Raw genomic sequence first — 27,411 nt, 5'->3', positions numbered from 1 at the left:
AGTCAACTGTCATAACTGAAGTAAGTATCCTAATCCTGCTTTCAGCATTTCAATTTTAGAAATGTTGGAACAAATAAGGATCCTAAATGGAGAGTAAAACCATACACAAGAGGAGCCCATGTAATTTTTAGTCAACCAGCTCACACCTGATTATCCTTGCTGGCTTCATCATTCTTGTTGTAGTCAAAACTGTAAACTCCTCCCTTTCCTCCTAATAAGGCTGGTATTCTTCTTAGAAACTAGCAAAGACAGCTGCAGATCCCCAGGACACGTATTATTAATATTATTATCTACACGTCCTAGAGTCCGTGTTCCACACATGTACGGAATGGATGTATTGATTGTTGTTGCAGATATGCAAACAAACATTTTCTACAGCATCCACAACTCAAGCCAGTCATATGATTCAGGAGGCAGAACACTTGGGAACAAAAAACACAGGCTTGATGACTGATCCACTGATAAATATGTTGGAACCTGCTGGCAGAAAACATACCATAGCTTCTCTGATGCTTGTGGTTTTAGAGGGTATTCAGAATAGACTGTCTACAGTTTATTCAGTCCCTAATGAGTACATACTGTTGCTGTCATCCAGTGTGTAGAAGTCTCCACAGACGTATGCATGCATGCGCTGATGAGGACATTTCTCTAACTGAACCCTCGTGGACACAGAAAGTATAACACCAGCCAGAGGCATTTGTTAAATGATCATCATGTGGATACGTTTGAATTTTATGAACCCTCATGATAAGCGTAAGGTTATATTCAGTCTCGTGTGTGTCTCTTATGACTATTAGAAGCCATCAGGGATATCATGATTAGCCATCTAGATGATTATCATTCTGTTCTTCTTGTTCCAACGTTTTATGGGTTTTTTTTGGGAGGGGGGGGGGTTGCTTTTTCTTTGGCACTTTTATACTTTCAGGAATTTGTGTATTTGGATGACGTATTCCAGAATTTAAGGCATTTGAAGAAAACAAAAGGTTGCTTGGATTCAGCCAAATAAATAGCCAAGGGATGATGATATAAAAGAGATGATTGACCTGTGATTCCCTTCAGTATTTTTCATTTGATTTACCAATAACTGGTCACGAATGTGGAAAAACCCAATGAATTATAGATTACAACAGATTTGTTTGGGCTCAATTATTTTATAATTATGAATGATTTCGTCAAAGTCTCTAGCCGCCAACAACCCCCACAGTACACAGCTAATTGTTTCACTGTGTTTGTAAGAGGCCTTAAATGACTTCTGTCACTCTGCCCACCGTGACTTCACATCCTTTCACATATGGAAGGCCGTGATCAATCACATTCCTGTTAGGAACATTTTCAAATTTAGTTTGAAATGCAGTCGTGCACAAGAAAATACATGTCAGTTCTGACAAAGTTCACAAGTCACCTCAGTGGAATTTATTCTTCGGATAAATGCAAGTAAGACATTATTTTCTCCTCTTAATGTAACAATTAAAGCTTGTCGTGTGAATCAGAACTTAACTACTGACATCCCTCTTGTTTGCACAATAATATTTTTCCGCAGTGTTTCAAAAACATCAGAAGAGGAAGGATTTGAGGCAAATTGCCACATCAAAGATAGAAAGGAACCAAAAATAGCCCAGTGGTTCTCTGAAATGGGGTGAGAACTGAGTAGTAGAAACATCTTTGTTGCTTGTCCCCGGTTGCTTAAGTCCCTCAGGTACACATTTGGTCTTATTCAGCACAACATTAATCTTCGTCGTTCTGCTTGCTGCCATCCTCACACGTGGATTTAGTGAAGCATAAATTGTCGTCAACAGAAGAGCTGTACTTGATTACGCATCCTGATGTTTAGTGTTTTTGTTTGCCAGAAAAGTTTTCACATGTAACACGTGTAATATTTATTTTAGGTCTACAAAAGGACAAAATAAAGTCCTCAGAACCCACTTGTTTCCATCAGAAGTACTGTTGTTGAGTCAGTTGTATTGTTCATTTTGCTTCGGTATGTAATACTGAATGAGTTTACAGTGTGTACAAACAATTGCAATCTTTCACATGAGTCATGTTGGTAATTTTTGTGGGAACAGTTGAATAATTATGCAGTGAATCAAACATCTGCACAGCACATCAGAAATCTCTAAAAGTTGACTTAAAACAAAATTTTGATTCAGTGTGTAGTTTCCTCCTACATTGTCTTACTGTCTTCGTCTTTTACAGGAAACTCGCAGATTTGTCAAGTAAGCCAAAACTTTTGATCTGAGCCCAACCTCTGTTCCAGAAACAGGAAGTTGCTCCAAATACAGAAAATGCAGCTTGTCAGTAATGATAGTTTAATTTGAGTAAAACATCAGTAGACAGTAAGCTCTAGTGTAATGTGGGCATCCCATTCCCAAGAAGATTTATTGTGTGAAAAGGTGCCTATCAACTTTTGTAATACAAATTTAAAAATTCAATTTGTTCAGTAAATACAAGTTTCTATTTTTGCAATTTAAATGATTCTCTTCTCTAAATTGAAAATAAATATACGTAGGAGAGAAGTAGCATTACCTCTGTGCCTTTCTGTCAGTTATGTTAACAATGAAATGAGCCTATATTTGGCCTTGTTCAGGCATTATATTCCAGCAAAACAAACACACATTCCTGGATTCAGCGTACGGCACTGAAGAACTTCTGGAAACGTGAGGGTGTTTGTGCAGTCTTTACTGTCTAAACTGACATCCTTATCTGCCCAGCTGGATTCCAGAGAGAGCCCCAACAGGCGGCAGAGGAATGTGTTTTGTCTAATAATTGAACCAAATCTTAAGAATAATGGTGCAATATAACCCCAACCTGAATGGGATATTTTGATCCTGTACTTCTTAGTCCCAAGATGCTGAAGAACTTCTGGCATGTTTTCACTGTCTGGAGAAACATACCAGATTTTGATAAGGGCTTTAGCGAGGAATGAGCACGGAGAGGTGGGTGAATCAGAGTCCTGATAGAGGATCAATGATGGACACAATTAGAACCAGACTGAAGCCGTTGCTGTGACTTAGAATACAACTGTATGACCTTTTCACTACATGATGACCGATCCTACCTCCAGAATGTCAAAACTCAACTCAAGAGTGGAGAGCATGAAGGTAGACTCTAGGGAGACCTCCAGGTCACAGCCCCGTGTTAGAGATGCACCCTCGCAAAGAGACATTCCTGTTTTTTTGTACCAGACTTTCATACATGAAAGTGCTTTTTATGCACACACTGATAGAAACCACTGTATAAACCCCATTGTATGAATGGTTTTTTTTTTCCCTAAGTGACAAATTAAACAGTCATCCAACTGTTTAAAACACAAAGAATCTTTATTTTCTGTCGTAACTTCCACAAAAGCCTTACATTAAAGCATTGAAAACTAGCATGTTTGCCGATAAAAGGCCCTAAAAGATCAATTCTCAAGATATTGGGTGTTTAATGTTCTATTGATGGACTCATAATTTTGCAGCTCTGTGGGACACCTGACGTGACATAAAATGATCAGATTCAGATTAGTTAAGCAGGCCTTGCTTGAACCCCATCTTGGTCTTTGAGATTGATCAGGACATCCATGCATACATCATGGGAGGAATTTTCAGTAAATTTAGGGTAGAAGCAGTTTAAAAAGTCTTTTGATCTATGATTAACGATATTGTTTTAAATGTTAATTGGAAACGATAGATTATCTTGCTAATCAAAAACACAAGCATTTTTGTTTGTTTTTTGTTCCGCCCCTGGAGTCTATGATGTTTTGCATTTGCTGTGTTAGTATGGGACCGGGAGAGAAGAAACATTAATTTAATCTCATATTGATTCTTTAGTCAGGAAATCCACTCATATGTTCTTTGGCTCCTTGTGGAAGATGTTTTATTAACATCATAATTTTAGAATATCCATTGTGTTCTTCCAGTGAATCCAACGGAATACGCAACTGTGTCCTGTGTGGATGGACTGGGAAATGAGATCATTTCATGCTTTCGTAAATCTGTATTAAGGAGGATTTTCACCATTTTATGGCCTGACCAGCTTTTGTTCTCGCTAATTTAAGTTGCTTCCTTGTTCTGTCCCACATCTGAGGGTGATTGCCGTGCTCGTGCTTGGCCAAATGAAGGAACCTCTGGAGCAAAACCTTCCACTTTAAAACAACTGCTCCATGTAGCCACGTGTGAATACACTGGAAGAACTAAAGAACTAAATTCCAGTTATTTTCCTCTGGACACATACGGTACTTAAAATGTGAGGTGTGCAAGGTACATAGTCAATCTTTGAGCTAAACTGGGAGCTCAGCTGTGCAGGCATGCTTTGGAACACAGTCTTAAGTCCATGGCACATTGTTGAAATCCTCAATTAAAATAGCTTCTTTATTAATGTCTCAGGGATCAAAGAGTCTCGAGGCTGATGGAGATGAAGATGAAGATGCAGAGGAGGACGGCCTGATCCAACCAGCTCAAGTGTTTGCACCAAAAAGCCTCATTCTCGTGTCCAGGCTGGATTATCCTGAAATATTCAGGGTAAGAAGACACCATATGATTAAATCTTCATTAAAAAATACTTTGTTAGAAGGAATACTTGGGGTCCCCCCCCCCCCCCTCAAAAAAAATCTGTGCTTTTATCTAGCCTTTTGGAGATGATGTTAATCTGCTTTGTACTATCCACTGAGTTTGGCTGTACATAAACACACAGGCATACACACACACACACACACACACACACACCTCAGTAAAGTCAGTGAGAGGCAGCGGCATAAGCACTCCTAATCTTTCCATCACGTAAGTTGGTCACGGACGCAGCAGACTCAGCCACACTCGTAGCTCTACTGCTCCTCTTAGGCCACAACCATAGAGTCTAGAGAGTCTCAACTGAATATCACACACTAATCAAACATGGCGTGTTCGTGCTCTTCAAGATCACCGGTGTGTTACTTCACGAACCGCTTGGTGGGTGATAGACTTCTTTTTTAAAATGCTGTAAAAGCAATATGACTGAACTGTGCCATATTGTGTTGTCCATGATGTTGTTAAAAATACTCTCTGTATTAAAAGAAATACTTCATATCTCAATATTGTACCTCTACTATTCAAACATTATTTGCACTTTTACAGTATTTTTACACCGTTCTGTGTGTTTATCCTGCGTTGTGTTATGAATCCTGATGGTATTGGTACATTTTCACTACAGGTTTCTTTTTTCTTTAGCCAGTTTAACTGGTTTTGTTCAGTATTTGATGGTAGACAGGAAAGAGTCACTGTTTTAGATTAATTTTTGTATTTGTGCAACTCTAAAAAGGGCTGCACAGTTAAGCGACATGTAATTAAAATTTTGATATGGCCGACTGCAATTTTTTAATCTCAGGAATATTTATTACATGCTAAATGTGTATAGAAATACAATTTTTAATTATATTGCTGCGCTTCAGAGACATTCACATCATATGGGAACATCTTTGTTCGATCACATCATCATTTAAATGTTTTTCAATGAAAATAAGAATAATGCCTTCAGAAAATTGAGACAAAATAATCACAATTACTTTATATTTTTCAAAAATTGTGCAGCCATTCTCTCAAAGGGAGTGCTGATGTGACTTGTGGCCAAAAAAAAAATAATTTTTTCTTCATCTACAGTATACGAATACTGTAAAAAGTACAAATAGTAGTAAATAGTAAGCATATGACCCACCTTTACATAAACAATACTTCTATCCTGGTGTATGCCATCACATATTCATAAACCAGCAGGCTCAAATTTTTGAGATGAAGCTCATACATCATGATATACTGTATAGAGTGTAAACCTTCCATAACACCTGCTGTACTCGTCGTCCCACAGGGCTGTTTAGGTCTGATCTACACGGTGCACATCGACAGCCTGAGTTTCCCTTTGGAGGGTTTGGTAGCCAATCTCTTTATATTCCAGGTTCCTGTTGCTGGTGGATCCCAGGTACGTCTGAACTACTTTTTTACAAGACAACTACTTCAGTCATGTCCACAGCCACTCAGCTGCTACTGGCTTTTACCTGGCGGGGGGGATACAAACCAGAGCAGGACACAGAGGAGTCAATCTGACTATGTGTGGACGTGATTGCTACAGCGTAATGCTTCAGCTACAGGAATGTCTTGTGCAGATGTTGCCAGATGTTCAGACAGTAATTTTTTAAACATATCCTCAAATCCCCCCCCCCCCCCGTAGTTACACAGTGAAGTCGTCAGACTAGAGGAGGCAGAAGAAAACAGAGCTATTAAAGTGTGATTGCAGTTCTATAGACAAATGCATGCTGAAAATGCAATTCAAGGGCCAAATGTGTAAACTTGAGGCTGTAATTGCAGTAAACTACGCAATTGATGACCTATTTCCTCCCTAAAATATTGAATCATGTCTCAATCATTTTGGAAAATGAAACCGCATCTTAACTGCTGCCACTGTGGAAAAATCCTCATCACAGGTAGGAATTCACATTGTGTTTAAACGATAGTTTAAACACTGTCAGAGGGGAGAGTGTGGTATGGTCCTTCAATCGCCAGCATGACGCCACTCACAACTCCTCAAGTTTGCCTTTCGGCACAACTTCATTATCAGAACAGACACATTTGTCAAAAGAAAAACCAACTTGTTGAACATACAGGAATGTCATTGTATCAATTAAGACCTTTTATTTTATTTTTTTTGTAATTTCTGGAAAACCTCTATTCAGAGACAAGTGCAACAGTTGCGCCAGCAGTTTGACTCAACTAGTGATCAGTGTTGCACGCCTACAGAGTGCACATTCATTCAAAGTATTCTTCGGGTTTTTTTATGCAAAGATCATTTTAAATGACTTATTTCATTCACAAATTTAAATAAATGTAATTGCTATTCTAATATTTAATCTGTGCAGCTGAAGTGTCTGTGTAGCACTGAACAACATGCATAATGTTGATCTGGCACAGCCACAAGACGCTATTCTGTCGAACCACATGGCTGAGTGTCAATCACAGAGCTGCTCTGCCTTGTAGTTTTGCGGTTTAACATTTTTCCATGACTGTTTCTTGACCTGTACTGCTTTCCTTTTCCTACAGAAGCTGTTTAGCCTGGGAGCAGGAGACCGGCAGCTTATCCAGACGCCTCTGAATGATACATTGCCTGTCACATGCAAGAGTGTTGCTCTGCTCTTCCAGCAGCTGGGTTGGTTCCCTCACTTTGTTAACTACTAACTAGTAATCATGAGAAAGGAAAAAGGAAGGAACCATCATGAGTCACAACATGAAGTGGGTGTGTTAGCTCTTTTAAAATTTTTCAATATCCATGTTGCAGTAACAGAGCATGTGTTGCTCAAAATCAGATTTCAGAGTCACATTACTGGAATCACTGTCATCAGACCCATGTCCACATAGCATTTTCATCTGTCAGTTGTTTCTGATGAGAAAAAGCGCTGCAGACAGGGTTGTGATTCTGTTATGCTGCTGCTTTTTCACCTCAAGAATCTCAGGATTTCTCAGAAAATTGCAGGTGTCTTCTTTGTCACTTTTAACGGGCAGAAAAATAAAATTAAAATTTGGGTCAGCATCTTAAGGTAATCAACGCAAACAAAGACAGGACATAAGCAGTAGATGCACCAAGGCAGTTTGATGTATCAAAGATGCTTCTAGTGCATTTGAGCCTTGATGGGAAGATCCTCTGGTCTCATGGTGAAAAATCCACTTGGAGAGTGCGTTCCTCCTCCCAGGTGGCCCTAGCCAAACTCAGTATTTTTAAAAAAATGCTATTTTTTTGCTATGCTTAACAGATCTGAATATTTTCCTCATAGTTTCTTATGTTCCTCAGTTGATTTCATAGAGCAGCTTTATGTGTGTGACACATGACGTGTTTTCCATTAATTCAGTCTTTATCCTCTTCAGATTTTTAGAAGCCCTATTCTACTTTGCAAATCACATGGTGGTGAACTGCAGCACTGTTAAGACTTTTACAACAAGCTTTTAAGAACTCTGATTAATTCTACACCAAACATGTCTCAGGCAAGATTTAGCGGTTTAGTCCCATCAGTGTTTTTGTAATTTTGTTTGAGCTGGAACAAGCACATGATGAAGATTTGATACAGTTTGCTGGTTTCACGTTGCCATGTTTGTGCAATACTGTATGTGAACTGTATATAATACAAGCAGTTTGTACAGGTAATAGATTCCTGATCCACAGTGACTCGTGTAGAGCTCAACTGGGTTTAGAAAGCTATGATTCTACTCAGCTTTCTAAAATATAAGTTTGGCAGTAGGATGTAAATGCAGCTAGTGCTCATTTTGTTAGACTTGCATCTCATTTTCAAATAATCAGTCAGCCTTCAATGTTAAATTAAATACGATTCACCTGAAATTTGACTAGCAATGGAAAATTGGCCCTCATCTAGCCTCATTTGATTGGAAGAATGTGCCTCAACACTGAGTTGATTTTATTTCCTCCATTCATTAACACCATCAAACACTGTTTGTTTGGACAGAGTGCATGGGGGGGGGGGGTACTTCCACACACACATACTGTATCATTAAGGTCATGTAGCAGTCACGCGTCTGCAGCCAGCCTGCACACGCAAAACAAAACACTCTTGGCATGATACCTGACCACGTCCCTTCAATCTTCATAAGCCTGTTTTCATTTATCAGCACTGAACATACATTCCTGTTTGTCCTCAAAGCAGCTTCAGAACAGTTATGTGTTGGAAAGGTGCACAGAATCTGTTATTGTTATCGATGTCTTGGCAGTTCTCCTGTCTCATATGTGTTGAAGAGGTGGAATGTGTTATGGTCAATATGGCCGTATACTCCATAAATATTAAAGGAATAGTGGGAAATTCCTGAAAACACCTCACTCACATGTTGCTAATGTTAGATGAGAGGATCTACCAAATGTGTGAATACAAGAATCTGGGATGAGCTGCATGTTGCCCACAATGCAATGAACTTAAATTCCCTGCAGTCAAAACTACGCTGCAGCTTCTCCCTCACATGTACTGCTTGAGCACACAGTGGCTGGAACAATCACTGAGTATGTGTCGGTCTTTCGAGAAGCTTTATGCTTATGGCCGTCCTGTTCTTGCCAGATGCTCTTCCTGTAGGCAGCGCATAGTTTTGTTTGCAGTGGACACTTTTACTTCATTATGGGAATCTAAGCTGCTCAGTTTCATCCCAAATACAAATGATCTTGTCGTGAAGAAGCAACACTCCAGTCCTGAGTAATGAACTTATTTCTGTTTGTCTTGTATATCTTTTGAATATTACATGACCACCTGGTTTGTATATTGTAAATTCATTTTAAGAAAATATCTGAATCAATAAGAAGAATTCACAAATCTCTCTGAATCATACATTTCAAATCACACTCAACTCCAGCCATGATGATTGAATGGGAGTGGGGGTGATTATAACCACCATGTACTGTTCTCTCTGGTTATACAGAGAAAGCTGAGCAAAATTCTATTGGGTTAGTGAAATGCCCAGCTGAAGCTAGAGCAGTGTAGCTTACCTTAGCATAAATGCTAAATCCATGGGGAAACTGGTTGCCCCAGACCTCATCCCATTTTCACACCTTTGTTTTTTTCCACCTTTTTTTTTTTTTTTTAAACAAAGAAGACATAATTTTTAACTTGAGCTATGGAAGTGTTGTTTGGCATATTCCCTGCCTTTGAACAGTGGTAGAGGATCTGTTACTCCTGCTGTCCAGTCTTGGTGCTAAGTGGCTGCATGCTCTGTCTCCTGGCGTTCTTGATGCGTCACATGTATTTTTACAGACACACAAGAGGGTTTGATCTTCTCAGCTAACTCGCAGCAAGGACATGAATAAGCATATTTCCTAAAATACCAACCTATTTCTTGAACGGTGTTATTGCATTCTTCCATCCGCTGACATTTAATGGCTTCGTCTGCCATTCTGATCATGCAGGGACAGACGGATCTCTGTTGTCCGTCCTCCTGTTGCTGTAGCAACAAGGACAGACTGTTTACTGGCTGAGTTCTTAATCCCACTTTGACTATGGGATCCCACTTCATATATATGTTTTTTTATTGTGTAAGAAAGTCGAGCCCTCGTAGCAAATAAATAAATAAATAAAAGTAAATCATTTTTCAGCTTTTATAAATGAATTCCTCTAGCAGGTAGGGAGACACCTGAGGTCAGCTGATCAACTGCAAGCCTACCATTTCCATTTACTACGTCGTTCTCTTGTCCATATAAGGATTGACGTGTATGTGTGCAGCCTGGCCGATCGGCACATCGTTTTGTGCACGCAGGTCACCCGAGTCATCAGAGAGGAATGTGTGTGTTGAGCATGTCACACTGCACAGGAAGTACATCCCCCTCTGGGCGAGATAAAACCAGCCATCAACAGGCCTGCTGTTTGTTGTTTGTTTCCTTGGACTCGTCTGTTGTCCAGGACTGTTGCTGTCCTTTTTAATTTAGGTCCCGGAAATGTTTGATTGTTTTCATTAGATAAGTAAACACCAGATTTGGATTATAAATCTAACCTCAGTATGGTCAGATGAGTGATAAACTCATCACTTTGCATGCATTTTTGACAAATAAAGAGACATATAAAGACAAGCAAAGTCCAGAAAAAGTGCTAAAAAGAGTCTTTAATCACATTTGGACCTGCTGCGTTTAGGTAAGATGAACCCTACTTAATAATCTTTGATATTTGTGTTCAGGCTTGCGCTCAGTTTCCTGTTTATCAGTGAAATGCTCCTCTCACGCAGCCAAACATCCAGACCCATGCGCCCCCAGTGGCACGGATACGTCTGCCAGGGTTCCTCTCTTAATCGCTCCGATGTGTGATGAATTGGTCTGTCAGTTGCTCAAAGGGAAACAATAACAGGAACTGTAAACTTAGAATTCTTCCTTATTGTTTCATAGGTATTTGAAACATTATTTATACCATATGAGAATTTGTGATTTCCTCTCCGAGAGGTCTTTTCCCATAGGCTTACATCCAGCGGATCACATGAACTGCTCGCATGTGCTTGTGAAAATGTGTTATCACGGTCCAGCAGGTTACGTGGCTGTAAATAGCCGTGTACATGTCACCGATCGCGTTCCGTGATTATAACGCTCATCAGGGTTGTTGTCTGGATTGACTCAGCACTTTCATAAATCATACTTTCATAAATAATGTTACTTTTTAAGTGGTAAAGTGCGCACATAGTCCAGTTATGACAGATGCACTGGCACAAAAATGCTGTGTGATTATTGACATCATTTGTGATATTATATAACAGTAAAGAAAAAAAAAACTAAAAAAACTAAAATCTTTTATTTCGAGTTAGACTGCTTAGATATTGCCAAAAAGAGGTTTTCTGTAAGATATTTTTTGTTATTGCTATTTATTGAATTGAAAAAAATGTTATTTAAAAAAATACTTTGCAAAGGTTTGTTTTTGTGGGGGTTTTAGTGCTAGTTTGTTTGAATGTTTGAATTGAGAAATACACATCACAAAATAATCAGTAATTTGTTTGTATTTGTATAATAACCAAGCAAACAGGCTCATGATGCCATTTATTTGTCATTGCTATTGGTAATGATCTTTCAGCATCACTAATACATGAAGGTATTGAAGCATTGAACTGTGTCGTACAAGAAATCATTTGCAGCAATGTGTCAAATGTATAGATGGATCTGTTTTAACATGTCTTGGCTAAAATCACAGCCACACAGTTGCAACATAAATCCAACAGGCAGGAAGTGAACAGAAGCGGAGGAACACAAGAAACATGCTTACGTTTAAAAATCAGTGGAGAGCAGTTACTTGGAACTTACTCCTGATTGGCACAGCTCAGGTTTTTGGATGTTTTAGACAGCTTTCTCACAGATGTTACTTTATTTTGACATGTAAAAATAGTTAAAAAGTTAGTTTGAATGAATTGTGTAAAGCCAATCTGCAGATTATTGATCCATACATCATTTGTTTTTACAGAACTGAGTATTTTGAAAAAAATCTGATGTACAGTAGTAGCACAACAACCGTGGGTATAATGACTGGTATGGTTTCTCTGCGTAGCATTGCCAAAATTACAGAATACTGTATATTTACGAATGTTGGTACTTACTATTTAAGCCGTTATAAATAGGCTCAGCTCTCCCATAGGAATGTTGTTTGTTTTAATCTGTGTTTAAGGTTCACAATCCCCCAAGAATAGATTTGAATGTTTGTTTGATGAATGATCTGAAACAATGTGGCAGACTCATTTCAACAAATTCCTCATTAATTTCATATTCTCTTGTTTCCGCCATCCAGGAATCCAAAATGTGCTAAGCCTGTTTTCTGCGGTTCTGACAGAACACAAAGTTTTGTTCCACTCCACCAGTTACCAGAGGCTTGGAGAGGCATGTCGTGCCCTGGAAGCTCTTATGTTTCCCCTTAAATACAGGTAAGTATTTGTTTGACCCCTGTGATTGGGGAATCTGATGATTAACTTTGTTAATTGCTTTATTCAGTTCCAGAAACGGCTGCATTTCCTGGAGATGTTTGCTACTTGATTTATAACTTCTGTAGATTATGAATTCTCCAACACGCTGTTTCTGAAGAAATTTTACATGTGACTAATTTCCTTTCCCTGTCCAAAATTGCACTAATCACTGTCCATCTGACAGGAAATTAGTTTGAGAAGGAAGTCTGAGTCATTTTTTTTCAGTTATATATTTATGAAATAAGTGCATTGTGCCAGATTATTGTGTTCACCCAATAGCACTAAAACAGATGATATATGATAGGGAATATATTATGTACTTGCCATTTTCCTAAAGCATTATGTCAAAATGTCTTCCTTATAAAGTGATAAACATTCGTTTAGAATTTGTGAATTAAAGTTTGCGGACTGGGGGGTGGGTGAAACCCGCCTCTCACCCAATGTCAGCTGGGCTCCAGCTCCCCGTGACCCTTAACAGAAAAGTGGTAGAGTAAATGGATGGATGGATGAACCAAAATTTGTATTTTGCTGGTAAGCACATCGCAATTTCTGTAGCAAGTGGCTGTTTATTGAAAGACACTGAATCTGGGATTGTTTGTGTTAAGTATGGGACCAAATCTTGAGTCTGCCATCAAGCAGCCTGCTCTACTTCCCCAGTCACTCTTATCCTGGTATTTTAGTATTTGGTCATCCGGTTTGCTTCATCTAAACTTTTTCTTTTCTCTGCATCCCATAATCCTGTATGTTGAGGCTCAGTTAGTGTATTGCAAATGAACAGCAATAATTATCTTTTCTACATCCTACTTATTTATCTATTTACCCACTTGAAGTAATTACTTGTCTGTCTATCGTTCATCACTCTACTTACTTACTCACATCCTTTTTACCTCTAGTCAAAGATGATGTCTGATTTTTCCTGCTGGGTGCTGGTCTTTCTGGTAAACGATGATGATATAAAATTTCCAGGGCTTGTAAGCAGTTTCATTGCAAAGTTTATAATCATCTGAGTTCCACATGCAGTCTCTTATCACAAATAGTGTGTTTACTCATTTTAGTGGCCATGTTCTCATAAGGTGAATTCAAACAAACATTTCCCTGCAGGAAAGTATTTTTCATTTTACAGTTCTTTCTTGTCATATTGTACTTACACTTTATCATCTGTCTCTTGTATGATTAGTTACCCATACATCCCTATTCTTCCTTCACGGCTGTTGGAGGTGCTGAGCTCACCCACTCCCTTCATCATCGGAGTGCATTCCATGTTTCAGACTGAGATCCAGGATCTGGTGGGTACCGATGTGTAATATTGGTATCTCTCCCTTGCATTTACAGCTAAAGATAATAGATAGCTTAGTTTCTTTCGACAGCTATTAACAAATACTGGAATCCCAAGTGTTGATCCGTGGTTACCTACCTGAAACAGAGACTCAATTTCACCAGCTCTTTGCTTTCAGGGTTTTTTTTTTTTTTACACTTGAGCATTAAGTCATCTGCCCTTCCACTAAATGTTGATTTAGCTGGTTTTGGTTCACCAGGCCTACGTGTTTTTCCTCACGGTCCTCGCTCCTGCTGCGTTCAAACCACCTGACCTGTCAGTGTTTTGTGTGTGTTCACCAGTTGGATGTTATTATTGTTGACTTGGATGGAGGAACAATCAAAATCCCAGAGTGCATCCACTTGTCTCTCCTCCCCGAACCTCTGCTACATCAAACACAGACTGCTCTGTCCCTGGTAAGCAAAGACATATTTGCACAGCCATCTTTGTGAGGACAATCATTGACAAACTGCACCCAAGGTAAACCACGACGGCACAGGCCACTTCCTTACCTTAACTTAACCTAAAGTCTACTCATAAACCTCAAACTGCCCTTTGTGGAAGGAAGTGTCATTATTTCCTCTAACGGTCCTCACAAACCTAAAATCAAACACCAAATAACATGCGTGTCTTTTTTAGAATCAGTACATGTCGAGGAGTTCATCTTTCACACAGATACACAAGCATTAAAAACAACCCATTCGAGGATTGTTGAACTTGAATTGTTTTCCCCAGACAAGCTTTATTGACCTCTCAATAAAACTGATGCTCTTTATTTTTCCATTAAATCTTCTCATCACATTCGAGGAATGTTGCATTTGTTAAAAGTTTCTCTTGATAAGAGTAACTCCTGCGTGACAGTCCAATAAATAATCTGCAGATAAACTCACTCTCTGTTTAGGTTTTGCACCCAGATCTGGAGATAGCAGACAATGCGTTCCCTCCGCCTCGCACTGCACCCTCCAACCTAAAGTTATTGGTAAGTTAGTGTCCTATCACATGCCTCCTCCTCCTTTTCACAGAAATGGCATCTCATCCCAGAAATTTTGGTGTTACAGCACTAACTGACTGTAACCTGTTACCCTAAAGATAAAACAACGCACCACGTGTGTGTACGTGTGTGTGTGTGTGTGTGTGTGTGTGTGTGTTTTTCCAGGACAAGGAGGTGAGGGCTGTCTTTCTCAAGCTGTTTGCACAACTCTTCCAGGGCTACAGGTCTTGCCTGCAGCTCATCCGCATCCATTCCGAACCTGTTATTCACTTTCACAAGGTAAAATAACGACGGCATGAAATTCCTGGTGCAGCATTCAAAATTTTCACAAAATGGTATTTTTCCACATTGTGACCCTTTGATTAAACTGCTCAGTAAACACATTGTTCCTTTAATCTGCCAGGAATGTTTTAGCTAGAGACCAGCAGTGAGGGTGGAATTACATTGAAATAGATAAACCTGTCAGTGTGTGTGTGTGTGTGTGTGTGTGTGTGTGTGTGTCTGTTCATGCATGTTGTTTTAAATGTGCCTGCGTCATGATACTGTTTCTTGCAAACCTCGGACACAGTCCTCTCACTTTAGGCCTTAGGCAAGGCCCGGCAATAAGCCATATGAAACATATTAGGGTTACATTTTTGTTTTGCACCGGGATTTTTGTTTGTTCGTGTCTGTGGTGTATCCATGGTAACCCCTCATCACATCACCCTCAAAGTACCCCACATGGATTCCATTATGAAGCAGCTTATTTGCCTGGAATCACTGAGTGGGGAAGGCTTGAGTGAAGTTTGTTTTATCTCCTCCAGCCACAAGCTCAAATAATTACACATAAAGTAAATTAAATTCATTTGCATGTAGTCATTTAGAAACAGATTTATTTGCCTTTTTGCATTCTCTGAAGAACTTAACCTTGATTTCAACATTAAAAATACTTGTCTTAGGTGTTTTTGAGATATTTATGGCAGATTTTAACGTGCAAAAAATATTTATTTTTTATAGTAGTTTAGTTAATGTTTGCTGCATGATAGCCATATGGAACATTTTGTATCAGCTGTATCTTAGTGAGATTAACTTTTGTAATTTTGACATGATCCAGACTGCCTTTCTGGGCCAGCGAGGCCTCATAGAGAATGATTTCCTGACCAAGGTTTTGGATGGTATGGCCTTCGCTGGCTTTGTCTCAGAGAGAGGTCCACCTTACCGAGCCTGCGATCTCTTTGATGAGGTACTGCACTGTAACATAGCTTCACACCACTTCACCTCTCAACACCTATGAGGCATTTTACACCATCTTTTATACTGAAATGACGTAGAAACTGTTTTGAACATGTGCTGGTCACATCTGGTTGATACTCTTACTGCTTGATAAGGTCAGTATCAAAATACTGTTCATCAATAAAAACTTTGAATGCTTTCTGCCAGATGATCAAATCCCATTTTACTCTGTATGTTAATGGTTTTTTTTTTAATTTATTTGTTTGTTTATTCTATGTTTTGCAGCTGGTGGCCTTAGACATAGACAGCTTTAGGGCGGAGGAGGTCAACCCTGTAAAGCTACAGAAGCACATCAGGGAACTCTCCGAGCAGCTGTACAGAAATGTAAGATCATTGTTCATTTGTGTATGTTGTACTGTTGACGAAGACAAATATTCTCATTTTTTTATGATATGTATCGGCAAATGTACTTGCAGGAGAACCCAAACCCCCATATGGCTTTCCAGAAAGTGCCTCGGCCATCAGAGGGATCTCACCTGCGGGTGCACCAGGTACCTTTCCCCCTGCTGGGTGATGATAAGGTGGAGATGCTGGTGCAGGAGGGTGTGGCAAAGCACACCAATGCTCCTCCATCGACACGAACTGAGAAGAAGTGTGTTGTACCAGCTGGACCACCCGTCGGTACGGACCATATGCTGCTTTATGATCAGACCCCAGAATGACCCAGAAGAATCTGTCTGTAACTCATAAAATCTGTTTTGTCTGTGCATTGATTTCTCACACAATCTTGTTTGTGTGTGCGGTCCAGCATCCATCATGGGTAAGATCGGCTCCGTTTTTAACAGCGCTCGCAGGCTAGAGGTGGTGAGGAACTGCATTTCCTTCATCTTTGACAACAAGACCCTGGAGACTGAAAAGGTGAAACTGTCCTTCATCGAGGGAGAGAATTCATTTTCAGAGGGCTCATTGGCTGCAGGAATCCGTCCTTTGGGTTGCACTCATCCAGCAGGCTGTGGTAGAGTTGTAGATCTCTCTACACTTTTGTCAACGCAATGTCTCCCAGCTGGCATCACACACATCTCACAGTCAGAATAAGGTGGTAATCAGGCACACCATAAACCCATGTTGTTGTTGTCTTGCTAAAGTCCCATAGCAGGTCATCTTAACATCCAGTGTAATCAGGCCTTGCTTCTGTTTTTGTATTTGATTAGGATGTCTTTTTTTCCTCACTGTGTCCCACATGTACGCTTGTGAGGTTACAGGTGAACATTAGCCCCAGTATGTATCCAGTGTGTAGAACATGTTTAGTTGGCCAGTTATGCTTTATGCATCCCACTGGCTTCATATAGGAGTTATATAATCCAAGCCTGCATTTCTGTGTAAATGAATGCATAACATTCATGCATAACTCCCAATGAGACTCTAAATCCTGCACTGCCAAATGGTCAGTGTGAATGCTATTAACCATACATAGTAAATTCTGGGAATCCTGTGTCAGTACGTATTGTTTTAACTTTGTGATGTTAATCTGGTCTTTTCATCAGTTAGCAGCAAGAAAAAAAAAAAGCCATCTTTCTCAAGATGCTTTCCAGTCCAGCTAGTGTGTTAATCGTTGTATCTGTCATTGTTCTTTTTTAATTAACCACAACCTTTTTAATTTTAAAGACGTGGTTCAATAGGGCAACTACTAGGGCTCTATGCCGCAGTCAATGACAAAATAGTTGTTTTTTTTCTTTTGCTATGTTAATTCCATCTGCTCCTAAATTTAATAGCCTTTTCCTTGGCTTTTATGCTGCCCTCCGCCAATTGAAAATGTTTGTGGTAATCTTACATAATCCAAACAAATGAACCAATTGACACAAGTGAAAGCATAACCTCCTCTGTGGAGGTACTATTCAGATGGATAGGATTAAGCAATGTGAAGTGTTTCTTAACCCTAAACATTCTCTGTCCATCTGTCTATTAACAGACTCTTCCAGCTGCTTTGCGCGCCCTCAAAGGCAAAGCAGCTCGCCAATGTCTGACCGAGGAGCTGAGTCTTCATGTCCAGCAAAATCGTGCCATACTGGACCACCAGCAGTTTGACTACATCATTCGGATGATGAATTGTGCGCTCCAGGTAATATTCAATACAGAGAAACCATGTGAATATGAATCACGTACCTCAATCATCACATGCACCCAGGATCTTTACAGGTCATGAACTTGCATGTAGCACCTGGCAACCAACAGCAGCATCTTTATGTTTGTCCATGTGACTGGACTCAGCTTGATATCTGTCATTTTTGTCAATGTTTGTTACTTCAATTTGCAGCCATGTTGGATTTTTGACTTCTACACTATTTTAAGTATCTCATACAAGCCTTGCTTCATTGTTTAGCAGGCATTGGTGAGTGAATAATGGCCTGATGATCAACAGGTCTAATTGTAGTTGAGCCAAACCAAGATGTAAGTTGGGCTATTCCACACATAACCTGCAGTTCAACCCTGCTCTTCATCTTTTGCATCTTTTCCGTTATTTAACTTCGTCTTTGTTTACATAAGTCTGGCAGCATGTCATAAATGACTCCTAACAATACTGCTCATTGTTTATCAATTAAATAGCATGTCTGAAATGTAGCCGAGGGCGTGAGGGCACTAGGAGGAGTCACAATAAGTGATGTTTTTGTGCAGCTCATAAGGGGGAATATAAGGCTTCACTCAACCAGAGCAGACGAGACTTTATTGAGAGTTCTTCATGTTTTACTGCCTTGAATCAGCCCCTTTCCAGGGATTTGAATCATTTTAAGCAGTCCTTGCAGAGTGCAGCTTTTATGGAGTGACTTTAGATTCCAGTCATTCTTTTTCCTCCCCAAGTGATAGAAAGCACCATCTGCCCAGGCCAGGAACTCACAAGAACGTTTGACGTTTCATTCGGTCAGTGCAGTGCTGATGGCCTGTGTACATGGAAAAACTATTGATTTGCAAATGGAGTTAGGCGTCCCTCGTTGCAGGCAGACAATAAAAAGCCTAAGATTAAAAAGTCCTTCGATTTTTTTTTTTTATGTTTAAAAACTGCATATGAAATTGGTGGTGCACAAAATAAGCACCCCCCACACACACACACACACACATCCACACACACACACACACACACACACACACACACACACTTTTAATGAAGGACACCTTTAAAAACTTGTCACGCACATCTGGAAAAAAAATGCAGATGTTACAGATACCAGGGGGTATTAACACAGTAATTCATCATCTTTGCTGAATTGATCTCTTCTTAATAATCTGACTCCTGCCGGCATGCTGTAGAATAACCCTCGAGACTCACAGCCACACGTGGAAAAAAGTCATAATTTAACACATGGAGAAGAGATTTGGTGAACTTCTGGTAAACAGACACGATCAGCCTCTATGGGACAGGTTTTTGTTAGCTTGTTTTATTGTGCATGGTTTGTAATCCCTTCTATTTCTTTTAGATTGAAGCGAGCAGTTTGTTCTGGACTTTCATTTCTCCCATCAGCTTGATTTTGAAGGATTTGTCTCAGATGAGCTGTAAAAGAAATATAAATAGAAGCTTCTTGGGCCAGTAATTACTTACATATCCTGCAATCTGCCCTTTCTCTCAACGCCCAGCCACGTAAGACCCCCAAAATGCTATCACAGTTGTGTGTGGGGGGTGTGGGTGTGTGCTCAGTTCCTCATGAAGCCAAAGTGACCTATTCTGTAAAAAATGTTGCTTGCTCTTTGTGCAATGACAGCATGATGCCTCATTAGGATTTCTGGCATCAGTGTTGATGTGACACATTGACTCACAATGACATCATCATTATGAGACCATTTGCAACATTTATCATTAAACTGTCACCCACGGGCTACAAAAGAGTTTTCTGGTTGCAATCAACGTTTGCAGGACAGGTAGTGGTATGTAAAAATGTACAATAGGTCAAATGTTAGGATATTAGAATCAGGTGGTCCTGTACCTTGTCAGGACATTGTTTTGCTTTCGTATAGTTGCTCTTTATAGTTTGCCAGTCTTCGGAAGGAATGTTGAAACATTCTCTGGATTGAGTTTGAAAAAGTTTACGGTAACACATTTTTCCTGTTTAAACAGTGGTTGTTATCCTTATCTGTTCTGTTCCTCTACCATGAATCATTCACACTAACGACCCCCATGAAGGTATTTGAGCTAATTGCACATTTATTTGTGTGTGCATGCGTGTGTGCGCACGCAGTCTTCAGCGTCCTAGCTCTTGCACAAGCCATGTGGGGGAATGAGTCCTGCTGTGGATGTATCCTGGCATCCCAAACATTTCCTGTCAGATAGGATTATGAGCCCTCTGTGCTCTGCTCTCTCATGGCTGAGGGCCTCATGATGGTGCTCAAAAACACACGCGCAACGGCAGTTTACTGTGAGAGGATTGGGGTGGGAGTTTCATGGGGTCCATACGTTCCACATGATCTTGAACTTGACATGGAACACTGCAAGAACACACCTTACAAACGTGTTTTTAGGAAGCCAATTAATCTGATTGTCCTCCAGTCTGAATTACAGACGACCGATGAAGTGGAGTCTGTACCCTTTGCCACCCCCCCCCCGGAGCCTGAAAGACTATGGCAACTTGTCAAATAGTTTCACTCCATGTCACATTTGCCCTGCTGCTCAGAACATCTTCTTTCTTAGTGAATAGATGATTTCATTGTACATTTTTTCAGAACATAAATTAGCCCCTTTCTGTGAGAACACAGGCTCCATCTGTCTTCATGGCCTTGATGGACTGCCTTATGTAACGTGGTCAGTGGGAATCACAACTGGGTATCATTCCCATGTTAAGATGTCTGTTTTTCGAGGATGTCCAGCATGGCCAGGTAAACATGTCCTCATCACATTTCCAATATGCAGCTTGCTCTCCTATTAGTGATGCAGGTTTCAAGTTCACAGTAAACACCTATGAGCTGAGCGATTTCACCACTCAAGTCTTGTTAAAGCATGGCATGAGTGCCACTTCATTTTATAGCATTCCCAGGTAGTGCAAAACTCTCAGGAGCATACAGGAAGTCATTCTTTGTTCACATCCTCTTGCATTTCTGTCACATGCTCAACCTTCTTGTTTTTGCCTCCTGTATACGTGTCTGAGATAGAATAGCTGCGTTAGTCATCATAGCCTGTATGCTGCTTCCAGTATGAGGCCAAGAATGGTGAGAAATACAGTAAATAATAGGAGGAAAGGACAACAGCGGGATGTCCTTGTCCTCTTCTCCGCCAATCCTTGAACTTCCAAATAAACTAACACATTCTCCCCACCCTGCACCGTGTGGATCTGTCCTGCCTGCTCAGTCCCAATACAATACACTCACCTTTGTCTGTTTCAAGGCTGCCCAAAGTGGGCCCCCCAAGCCCAAATTGGCCTGCCTTCAACAAGTTGAGGTTAAGAACACATTTGTAATAATAAAAACATTTTAATAATTCACACAAAAAAGATAAAAGATATACTGTAAATCCAACTATTTCTTTGTAATGTACTTTTTTTTTATTAGATCAGTCAGAGGAGGGAACACTTTGTGCAGGACATCAGTCTGGAATATACATGCCATGGCTTAAGTAAAGAACTGGTTTTAGTATGTTTCCGCACATTTGTGTTCTCCTGGTTATCTACATTTGGTATCGTAGAAGCACCATAGAAAATTATATTTTATTGGGACTGAAGCATGCAGAGTCAAGTTGTTAAGCTATATATGTTAATTTTATTATACCTTTTGTATTTTAATAACACAGTATTTTACTCCATTAAGTTTCCGTTTTGGCTCTCCAGTAGTTGCAGCTTGGGCACCCCTAGTCTAGTTCCTCATGTGTTGCTGCTCTGTTTGACTTCTCAACTTTCACTTTTCATTCCGTCTGCTGTGGAGGTTACAGCTTATCAGTCCCCTTTGTTATTTCATCTCCAAAGCTTTTGAGCTGTCATCAGTCCTGGTTTCAGTACATTAAGATGGAGTTTTCAGGTGATAACAAGGTTAGCTTAAGTAAACCTGATAACGTCTACTCAACATGAAATGTGACATGTTAAAGCAGCTTTGATATCAGGTCAAAGCTTGTGACGTTACGTATCTGAACTGGGACTGATGGCCTCTTGCTGTATGGAAAACCTCATGTTTCTGCTCCAGGGAACGGATGAGGTGATATACTGAACTCCAGTCGTTTTTTCTTTTTCGTTTTCTTTTTCTTTTTTTGTTAAATATCCACCTTTTTTTTATTTTGCGTGAGCATTTCCACTTGCTGTTCTGTTTTGACTTGGCTCCGTGAACTTCCGCGACCTGCTGGTAAACAGTGTTTTGGTGCTGATCCAAAGTGGGACATTTTATCGCAACAAAGAAAAATGCAAGTGACAAGAAAAATAAAACAGAAACTGTGTTGATCACTCTGCAGGGGGTTTGACTTTCATCTGTAGCTGGGGAACTTGTGTTTTGCATTTTCTCTTCTCTGTACATTCTTGTGTTTTTTTGGTTGGGTTTTTTTTTGTTGTTTTTTTTTTTTTTTCATCTCGTGAGTAATGGCAGTAACAGAGGCCCCCATTACAGGCCACTATCAGAAAGCGAAGCATTCTTCTTATCTCACCAACATTAAACACTCCTGTAGTGTGTTGCAGGTTTAGAAAAACTCAAATCCTGACCTGCAGACTTCTGAATGTGTGCATTTTCACTTGACATCTAAAGAAATAAGGTGTTAGGAAGGGGTGGGGGTATGTCAGAATTAGTGCAGTTGTTTGTACATGGTCTTAATTCAGGTTTCCTCTGGCCATGCTCATTCACTAGAGTTCAACAAATAAATCCCAACAAAGCTCAGCTCAGATAAGTACCAATTTCCTGTGAATGAAGTACTTCAGAGTCCAACTTTTCTCCTGTTCTCATGGTTCACTGTGATCTCTTAAAGTTTTTGTCTGGGCCCCTAAGTCCCCTGTTCTAAACCTCTTAATGTACTCTTCATCTTAATTTCGCCCTCTTGAAAGTGCCGCCTCTTCTACCTGGAAAATAGAAAAATCCTGGAAACCTGCAAATATTTAGGTTTCAACATGTGGGATTTTATATGAGTCTCAGAAACATAGGTAATGAGTTCATTTTAACTTTAAGGAAAGTTATCAGAAGACCAAGGTTGACTGTGACTTCTCTTTCAAACATGGATGTTTAGCAGAAGGTAGGAAGAGCGTCCTAATGCAACACACACTAACAGATCCCACTAGGTTTGACTGCCCTTTAGCCGTGTTCTGTCAAATGGTCAGGAATTTCAATCTATCCAGCAAACACTGTGGAACTCAAAATTGAGTGAGTCTCTCACAAGGAAGGAGCAGTCACTCGCTGCTCACTCTTGTATTCAGCTCTGGAATTGACCAAGTGAATCAAGCACAACACTGCCCGAGACTTTTTTGCTCTGCAATTGAGATTCTAGTCTAAACTCAGATGATATTAATGAAGTTTTTAGAAAATCATGCCTTTAACTGGTTTTCTTGCTTTCCAAAACCCACACATATATTTGTGTACTAACTTAATATCTAAATACTACTCTTTTCATCTAAAAATATTGTGACTCAGTTGATAACATTTTTTTAAATAAATTCACAGCTCTAGTTATTGAACTGGCCCTTGACTATGTCTTTCAGCTAAATTCTGCTTAAATTTGGAGACTTACTTGTTTTTTTAGGTACAACGCCATGCTGCCCTGATATTGACAAAAGCTAAATTAGCAAGCTAATTCATCCAGCGCAGAGTCAGTTTGTGTTGCCAGGTTTTAGTGTGACAGATGAGTTCAAATTATATGTAGTATGAGGATTGTGTGTGTATGTTGTTTCATAGATTTGTAACATCAGACACACATGACAAGCACTGATAATAAAAGTTCAAGGCCCCATGTAAATCAAGGAAGATTCCCAGAAGAGACAAAAAAAATAAAATAAAATAGTGAGAGTGCTTGGAGAAGGTCTTGAAATTTGGAAGAAACTCCGGAAAAACTGGAATGTTGGCAGGTATGACTTTTGTACGGCTTTAGTGTGTCAAATACAGACTATTTCACAACTGCTCTTTGATTTAAACAAAATATAAAAAGAGATTTCAATTTGTTTTCTAACTAGTTGTGTGTGCTTGATAAGTGGACATAGCAGTTTATGAATTTGATGATACATCATGTGACTTATATGGCAGTGTAGTTCAAAGATTGCAAAACAAAACGAAAATTGGAGACCGGTGCATTCTTTTGCACTTTTGTTCTTTTGGGATTATATAAGGCTATTGAAAGCATATGTTAGACATTGGGGCAGGGCACAGCGAGTCTTTGAAACCTTTTTCTGGAGTTTTTCTCTGACATTTACCAGGAACAGGGTGTCTTAATGTAACAGGAAGTTCTGTTTGCCTCAGACAGATTCTTTCCCACCCCCACCTGTAGTTTTATCAGTCACTTGCTGGAAGACACATTTCCTCATCTGTTTCATTAACACATGAAAAAAAACAAACACATTACAGCAATGGTTCCTTGTCAACTCACTAAAACTGACAGACAAGCAGTTTTTCTGTCAGGCCCTTGTGTGTGTGTGTGTGTGTGTGTGTGTGTGTGTGTGTGTGTGTGTGTGTGTGTGTGTGTGTGTGTGTGTGTGTGAGAGTGAGTGAGTGACAGACCTCACTTTTGGGAACATGCTTTCTTTGGGCCTCCACTGAAGAGCAAGGTGTTAATGCAGCCATGTAACATGTAACATGCATCCTGCTGTGTGCTGCCCTGCTCTCACTTGTTCCCCGTTGTTTAACCCACAGGACTGTTCCAGCTCGGAGGAATACACAGTAGCTGCTGCACTGCTGCCCCTGTCTACAGCCTTTTACAGGGTAAGGAAATTAAAAAGAAAGATATGGGTGTGTGGGTTCAATTTAAGGCTTGTCTTTCTCAAATTGTCTCTCTTAAGCATCAATGTACTGCTGCGACGTGCTGCTGTTTCTCCTCTTTCCAGAGTCAGACACGCTTCTTTGTTCATTCAGTCCACACTAAAGCTTGCGTCAAATTGGACTACTCATGAGCTTTATATCGTCATTAAAAAAAAAAAACTGGAAAAGTTATCGAATTGGAAAATTGCAATTTCCAGGCCTGGAGAAATGTTAAGTAAAATAAATAAAGCTTGACATATTTGGAAATGTTGTTTTCCCTTACAAATATCTGCGTACTAACATTAGAGTACAGTATATGTGGTTCAGTCAAGAACCACTATGATGAGTCTATATTGGTTCATTGTTTCATGTTTATTTTGTAGCAAACCTAAGACTGTCATTATGTCTTCATTGTCATTCTAGTTAAATATACTGTGGTAAATTTTGAAATGAATTTTTATACTTATTTTTCACTTGCAAGCAGGGACTTTAGAGAACATATGGCAGAATCATGGAAATCTGTTGGTAAATTGTGTATGAACCTGTACTCAGCAGCTCAATCAAGATCCCTATTAAGTTACTGCTCTCGTTTGTTTTTTTTTGCCCTCATGTCACAGCCTGCCATCACCCTCATTTCAGACACATATCTCTGCATGTTCTTCTTGCAAGTGAAAGGTCTTTTTATTTTCCAACTTTAAATAGTTGCCACAACCAAACTTAATCACAAAGTGCATGAACTTTTTATGAAATTCGATGAACTGCTTTTTTTTTTTTTAAAGTCATTTAGAAAAGCAAAGTTTCCACCTGTGACATGTAGGATTTTGTTCTACGTCATAGGCCCAAAACTTTCCAAAAAAATAAAGAAAAGGGAACACTGGCAACGGAGTATTTTAGTTTTATGTTCACGGAAAGAAGTGAAATATCAGATATTTTTTTGTACCTCTCCAAATTTCATATCAGATCAGCCTCAAAAATCTAGAGAGTCTTGTTGACTCTGGAGTGCAGAAGAGGTTGTAGCCTTTGAGTGCAGACAACTAGCCGTGGCCTTTGCTTTCCAAACCACACTATCAACAGAGGGGAGCTGCAGGGCTCACCGCAACTATGTCCCCGCAGCTCGCCTGTTGCTATGGGGACAGACACAACTGTCCGCATTGGCTTTTTGTTGGGTACCAGTGCCATACCCCGATGGGCCGGACTGGGACCTGGCCTGCTGTCTGGCACCACATGACTCATGCTGTTCACATGCCACAAGCTGATGTAACTCACTCAGATAAACTGTTTGTGATGGTTGCTTTTAGTGTGGCCAGTGTTGGATGTTAATCAATAATGGCAGTGTTTCTAGCGCTGCGCAGATTTGTTGCATCATTTCACAGGCATATACCTCTGTTTCATAAAAATAACAACTTTCCTGTGTTAGTCACTATGAAGCAATGTTATACTGATTTTGCTGGAATAACAGAAATGATGAATTAGAAGAAGGAAGTATATTTTGAGACTGCAGCACACATTTTTTGGTTAATTACGAATGATTGGAACCGATGACGAGATTGAGTTCTGCCTTACCCAAAGAGTGAAAAGTGAACTTAGGTCAGGAGGGGAAGTGCCAAAAAAATTCTGTAATCTCTGGTTTAGTGGCGTAAAGATCATGCAGTGGAAAGTGACAAAAACAAAGTTTGGTAATGGAGCATCCTTGTTGGTTCCCAGCAGCTGTCATCTTGGGTGTGGATTGAAACGCACTGATGCAGAATTCTCGCCATTGATCCCTTAAACTGTTTAACATAGTTCTTTACATCTCCATCCAGCTTCTTTTATTTTCCACATGAGCAAATGCGTGCATTATATAATGTTACTTTTGAAGTTTGGTCTCATAAGTTGGATGCGTTACAAAGAACAATATGCACCACCACACTTCAGCAAGCATAACAGGATGAGTTAAGAGAGCTGGCAGTTGTTTTAACAAGCATTTAAAATATTCATAATGTAGTATCTCATGTTTCAAAAGACCTCTCCAATGCCTCTGTGTCCTTTCTAACATGACATCAACATAGGCAGAGACACTCTTTATACAACTGCGACACTTGCAAACAGTTGACAAATGAGCAGCCACCAGCACTTGAATCCAGCCAGACTGAAAGTCACTGAAAATAATTAATGTTTGTGAGTGGAACTGAGTGAGGAAACTCAGTTCTTTGTGGTGCTGTTTTCTTTTCACCCCAGAAGGAATCGCTGGGACATTGTTGGGAGTTCTGCCTGGAAAATCACAGGAAATACAGTACAGGGCTCCTTTGTGACTTTTATATATTCGGTTGTTAATTTAAAAACCTGTCGCGACACCATTGTTATGGAACATGTGGTCAAAATTATTGTCGTGCTGTCGCTCGAAATGCATATTTTTAATAAGAGCTGTCTTCTTGGATGTTAAACGTAGCGATCAGCCTGCATTTCACAGCTGAGCTAAAGTCGGACTGATCGACTTTGACATCTCGGTGTTCAAACTGCTAATAAAGCCTGAGGTGCATATTTTGATTTCAATAAGATCATAATGGATTAACTCATTGTTCCAGAGGGCTGGACTACTTGTAAGTATTATGAGG

At 39.8% G+C, this 27,411-nt stretch overlaps 1 protein-coding gene across 3 annotated transcripts in view; it reads left to right on the top strand.

The window, feature by feature from the left end:
• sbf2 (SET binding factor 2) overlaps positions 1–27,411 on the top strand; it is a 100,964-nt gene that overhangs the window by 37,781 nt on the left and 35,772 nt on the right. For all 3 annotated transcript variants that reach the window (XM_086183065.1, XM_086183056.1, XM_086183046.1), the window contains exons 4-17: positions 4,365–4,499; positions 5,818–5,928; positions 7,044–7,149; positions 12,239–12,371; positions 13,588–13,696; positions 14,028–14,141; positions 14,627–14,704; positions 14,882–14,995; positions 15,810–15,938; positions 16,214–16,312; positions 16,405–16,609; positions 16,737–16,846; positions 17,898–18,047; positions 24,713–24,781. In XM_086183065.1, the coding sequence (XP_086039191.1) occupies positions 4,365–4,499; positions 5,818–5,928; positions 7,044–7,149; positions 12,239–12,371; positions 13,588–13,696; positions 14,028–14,141; positions 14,627–14,704; positions 14,882–14,995; positions 15,810–15,938; positions 16,214–16,312; positions 16,405–16,609; positions 16,737–16,846; positions 17,898–18,047; positions 24,713–24,781 (1,662 nt within the window). The remainder of the gene's footprint in view (positions 1–4,364; positions 4,500–5,817; positions 5,929–7,043; positions 7,150–12,238; positions 12,372–13,587; positions 13,697–14,027; positions 14,142–14,626; positions 14,705–14,881; positions 14,996–15,809; positions 15,939–16,213; positions 16,313–16,404; positions 16,610–16,736; positions 16,847–17,897; positions 18,048–24,712; positions 24,782–27,411) is intronic.

The sequence above is a fragment of the Aulostomus chinensis genome, chromosome 2, assembly GCF_037954235.1.
Source record: "Aulostomus chinensis isolate RoL2024-O1b breed Wild chromosome 2, RoL_Achi_v1.0, whole genome shotgun sequence".
NCBI classification, from domain to species: Eukaryota; Metazoa; Chordata; class Actinopteri; order Syngnathiformes; family Aulostomidae; genus Aulostomus; species Aulostomus chinensis.
Note: the sequence above shows the minus strand (reverse complement) of the source record. Positions and strands in the feature narration are given on the sequence as shown.